A 5000-nucleotide genomic window follows, 5' to 3' on the forward strand; every position below is an offset into this window, starting at 1 on the left:
GTGCAACTCCAGGCTGGCATCTCCGCTCTTCTTTCTGAAAAGTAGGGTGCCCCTGTAAGACCTGCGGCATAAATCTCAACAAACCCATTAAAACGAACAAGCTTGATATTGGATACACCAAACCAATCCAGCAAAGCTCGAGCCCAAAGCATGCCGAGAGAAAGACTGTGCACTCGAAGAATACATGTTGTGCGTTCTCATTCACTACCCACAGAGATCCCACAAGAATTTGGTCCTGGACCGTACGGTTGGCGGTTCCTTAGTGAGACACTTATCCAATGCGACAACAAGCCAAAAAATAATTCTATGCTTAGGAAGGATATATGGTTTCCAGACAATTGGCTTCCAAGGCCATCTCCCTGCACCATCAAAGAAGCTCTTATATAGAAGTGTAAGTCCATCTCCTTTTTGAAACCAAGTATCCAGTTGCAAGAGCTGCAGTAGTCCAACCGTTGAATCTAACGGCAAGCTCATCTCTAAGCTCGACCAATTTCTTAATGAGGATATTGTCATCTTTTTCGAGCCCTCCAATCCTCCAAGTTATCCCAGTAGTAGTGGTTAATCCATTTCACCCAAAAGTGTGTCTTTCTTTTTGTGAATGTCCCATAGTGTTTTAGCTAAGAGGGTCTTATTCCATATTCTCAAGTCACGAAGACCCAGGACCCCCATCCTCTACCGGTGAGCAAACTTTCCTCCAAGCAATTGGAGGATGTTTGCTAGTCCACATAAAATTCCTGCAGATCTTGTCAATTTTGTCAATGACTCCACAAGAGATAGGGTGAACAGATAGCCAATAACATTCAACCCCTTGAACCACAGATCGAAGTAATTCAAGCTTCCCTGAATAAAATAGAGTATGTCTAGGCCAAGAGGCTATTTTCTTTGCAATCCCATCAACTAGACCACTATAATCTCCCTCCCTGAGTCTGCCTGCGGCAAGTGGAATACCAAGGTACCTAAATGGGAAAGAACCAATCTGGTACCCACTTAACCGAATGATTTCACTACGAGCTGGCTCTTTGACAGCTGCCATGAATAGATTGGATTTCATCGCATTAGCACGAAGGCCAGCCATCTTCCCAAATTTATTAACACAATCCAGAATGAATTTTAACACTTGGGACATCACCCTTTGACAGAATCAGCAAGTCATCAGCGTACACCAAGTGGGTGATGTTACAGTGATCACACCTAGGGTGAAACTGGAAATCTGACAGCGTAGAAGCATGAAGAAGGGATCTAGAGAGCATTTCCCTGCACAACACAAAGAGGAATGGAGACAAAGGATCCCCTTGACGAAGTCCTCTGGCCCCTTTGAAGAATCCAAACAATTGTCCACCTAGTGAAATGGAGTAGGAGGTAGAGCTCACACACTCCATGATCCAAGCAATAAACCGAGGGGGAAAATTGAGGAAGCGCAGAGTATCCTGTAGAAATTCCCAATGAACCGTGTCATAGGCCTTTTGGAGGTCTATCTTTAAAAATACAGCGGGGAGAGCCTCTCTTTCTAGCATAATGCTTCAGCATTTCTTGGGCCAAGTGGATATTTTCCACTATTGATCTGCTGGAACAAATGCTGCTTGGGCCTTGACTAATCAAAGGCTCAATCACTCCCACTAATCTATTGGTTAGTATCTTGGCAATGATTTTGTAAAACACTGTACAGCACGAGATTGGCCTGAATTCATTGACTGTAGTAGCATGATCAGATTTGGGAACCAGCGCAATTGAGGCGTGATTCCACTGTTTGAGTAACTTACCACTCCTAAAAAATTCCAAGACAGCCGCAATAACATCACCTTCAACAATTGACCAAGCCTTCTTAAAGAAAGCAGCCCCAAAGCCATCTGGGCCAGGAGCTTTGTCATCCTCAATATTGAAGAGCGCATTCCTTGAGTTCCTCCACACTCACCTCTCTAATTAAGCCCTCCCAACTGGCCACCTCCACCTTCGGGCCAGGCGCAAGTAGGGAAGTATCCAGAATATCTCTATCCAAGTTCGAGCCCAACAAAGATCGATAGAAATCCACAAATTCATCCGCAATTTCATTTTGATCAATGGAAGTAGAACCATCTCTGAGCGTGATGGCCACAATCTTATTCCGCTTGATGTTCCTTTTTATCATCCCGTGGAAGAATTTGGAGCATCTGTCACTATGCTTGAGATACTCACATTTGGCCTTTTGGGAAAGAAACAAGCGCTCCGCTTCAAGGAGGAAATCCGCGTTTCTCCTAAGGGCCACAATTGAGCTATCTACAACTCCATTGTTAAGGGCAATAGATTGGGCCTCTGCGAGCTCTTCGCTCGCACGCTTTGCTCGGCTAGAGATATGGCTGAAATGATATTCATTAAGCTGTTTCAGCACTCTTTTCATCCCATGTAACTTTTTCTTGAGGAGGAATTGTGCTGTGCCACCCCCATTAAACCACCAGTTGCTCCTGACTAACTGTAGAAAATTTGGGTGAGAAGCCCACATATTGAAGAATTTAAAAGGAGTGGCTCGGCGAGTGTTATCCCTAAAGATGGAAACCACACAACAGGTATGGTCTGAGAAGCAACCCGGTGCCACAAAGTCAGCAAATACATCCAGATTCGATTCACTCCAATGATGATTGACCATGACTCTATCCAGTTTAGAAGAAACAGCCAGGCTAAACCAAGTGTAGTAGCAGCCTACATGATTAACGTCTGAGAGCTCTAATCGGTTGATACAATTTCTCAAATCTGCCATATCTCTCGGAACAATAGGGATGCCACCCATCTTCTCATGGGGGTATCTTACACAGTTAAAATCACCCAACAGGATCCAGGGAAGGGAGATACTCTCCCCATGGTTGATCAAAAAGTCCCAAAGAGGCCTCCTAGCTACCACTGAATTTCTACCATAAATAAATGAAGCCAAGAAAACTCTCTGGGAGTGGAGGCACACGACTGAAACGTGGATAACTTGGTCAGACATACCAAGAACATCAATCCGCACATCCTTTTTATCCCACATGACAAGGATGCGGCTATTCGTGCACATATGAAAGTTATGCAGGAAAGACATACCAGGGAATTTAGTCTCCATCATTCTATCTACAAGATTAACCTTAACCTTAACTTCAAGTAACCCAAGGACGCTCAAGTTGTATTTTTTCAACACTCCTTGAACGTGCCTTTGTTTGAGGGGCTTATTGAAACCCCTCATGTTCCAACTAGCGATCTTCATGGGTGGCGATCGACGACTTTAAGTCGCCGGGCCCTGATTTGTGCTTTGTTCAGAAGGAAAGACTTCGCAGTCATGTTCGGTAACCAAGTCTTTGGACAAACCTCAATATATTCTGTCATGCTAGAACTAGAGCTGTCCGAATTGCATCCTTTGTTAATTCGCTTAAGGTACTTAACCTTTTTCTTAGTGCGCTTGCTGACGACTGTTTCAAAGCCATCCTCGTCACTTTCCCCTTCAAAAACTTCAACAGTGATCTTCCCATTGCCAGTAGCATCTGGGACTTCAAAGATCACCCCTTCCTCCTCCCAATTTTCATCATAAAATTCAATCTCAGGTGGATCTTCAGGGGCAATGATGTCCTCATCTTCAAAAGCATCATTTCCATGTTCAAGGGGTGGGTTAACATTAGGGTCTAAGCCATTATCGCCCAAGCCTTCCATGGCACCTTGATCGGCACCCGATTCAATCCCAACAAGGCCACGGCCACCACCACCTAAGCCACGGCCACGCCCTCTACCCCAAGGGCCACCACGCCAACCTCCACCCCCACGGCCTCCATCCTTAGGCCTACTCCTACTACGTTGCCCAGGCTCCTAGATCTGCTGCGAGGCTTAGGTTGCTTACCATCATTTTGTTTCTTGTTTGGAATATCCCCCTCCGGTGTTATTTCTTCACTTGGGTTCACTAACCACCGACATTGCTCAAAAGAATGCCCAAGAGAGTTACATTTTGCACAATATTTTGGGTCTGTCTCATAAACAAATCTCAAGCTTGTTTTAATGCCATTAGGGAGTAGAAGAGGGTACTCATAAATTCTTGGTAGTGAGGAGTCCATCTCTACCAAAACTCTAGCAAATAAACTCTTGCCCTTAGATATGGTGAGCACATCAGTATGGATTGGTTTGCCTAAAACTGAGGCAATCTTGCTTAGCGCTTTGACCGTCCAACAATCAGCAGGGAGTCCATGAATTTGGACCCATGAAGGCAACATTAACATATCCTCAACCCGAAAAAGGAAGCAAGGTGGAAGATCTTTAAGGAACAAATGTCTCCCATATACCAGATATGGTCCACCCTCAAGCACCCTCTTTTTCTCTTCTTCACTAGGGAAAAAGAACTTAATCCAACCACTATCATGGATCTCAAACCTGGCTTTGCAGCCCCACTGTCGGATAATTTCCTTAACCACATATCCCTTTAGTTTCCTCCCAACCACGCATCCAACTATGCAAGGTCCCAAACTTTTCACCGTTTCAATTTCGTCAAAGGAGAGGGTAATCTGCCCATCAGTGGGCTGTACATATTTTAATAGGCAACTTTCCTCTGGCAACCGATTATCACGAAATAAGCTTGCAAATGTGTTTTCCGGATTTTTAGCAAGGAACTTAGACATTAGTTCTTGAGCTTGTGGTTTCTCAACACCACTCGAGGAAGCCCCATCAGTGGCCGAGTGACTGGTATTTTCGGTGCCCATTGTGGCACCCAACCAAGAACCAAAACTTCCACTAACAACTCCCAACTCCCAACACTTCAATCACAAGAGCCAACACAAGAACAGCAGCACACGAGGTAGAGGCACACAATACACTAATTAAAAGTATGAGTAAGCCAGATACCTTGGGAGAAAAGGCTATAGCCGTGGCTAGTAGCTTTATGGGCGATAGTAGGAGGCCCAATCTTGAGGAGCAACGCAAATGATCAACTCGAGAATGCACTGCCCAATCAAGGAACGAGCAGGGCACTGTCCAAGCCCGATACTCTCACGAACAGGGCACTGTCCAAGCCCTCA

The 5000-nt window shown here is 45.0% G+C and overlaps 1 protein-coding gene across 1 annotated transcript; it reads right to left on the minus strand.

Annotated features, from left to right (window-relative positions):
* Nucleotides 1-1870: 1870 nt before the first annotated feature.
* Nucleotides 1871-3211, minus strand: LOC140870637 (uncharacterized). The gene has a single exon (XM_073273033.1). The coding sequence runs from the start codon at nucleotides 3209-3211 to the stop codon at nucleotides 1871-1873; it is 1341 nt and encodes a 446-aa protein (XP_073129134.1).
* Nucleotides 3212-5000: the final 1789 nt, after the last annotated feature.

Source organism: Henckelia pumila, unplaced genomic scaffold, assembly GCF_033568475.1.
Source record: "Henckelia pumila isolate YLH828 unplaced genomic scaffold, ASM3356847v2 CTG_112:::fragment_1, whole genome shotgun sequence".
Lineage (NCBI taxonomy): Eukaryota > Viridiplantae > Streptophyta > Magnoliopsida > Lamiales > Gesneriaceae > Henckelia > Henckelia pumila.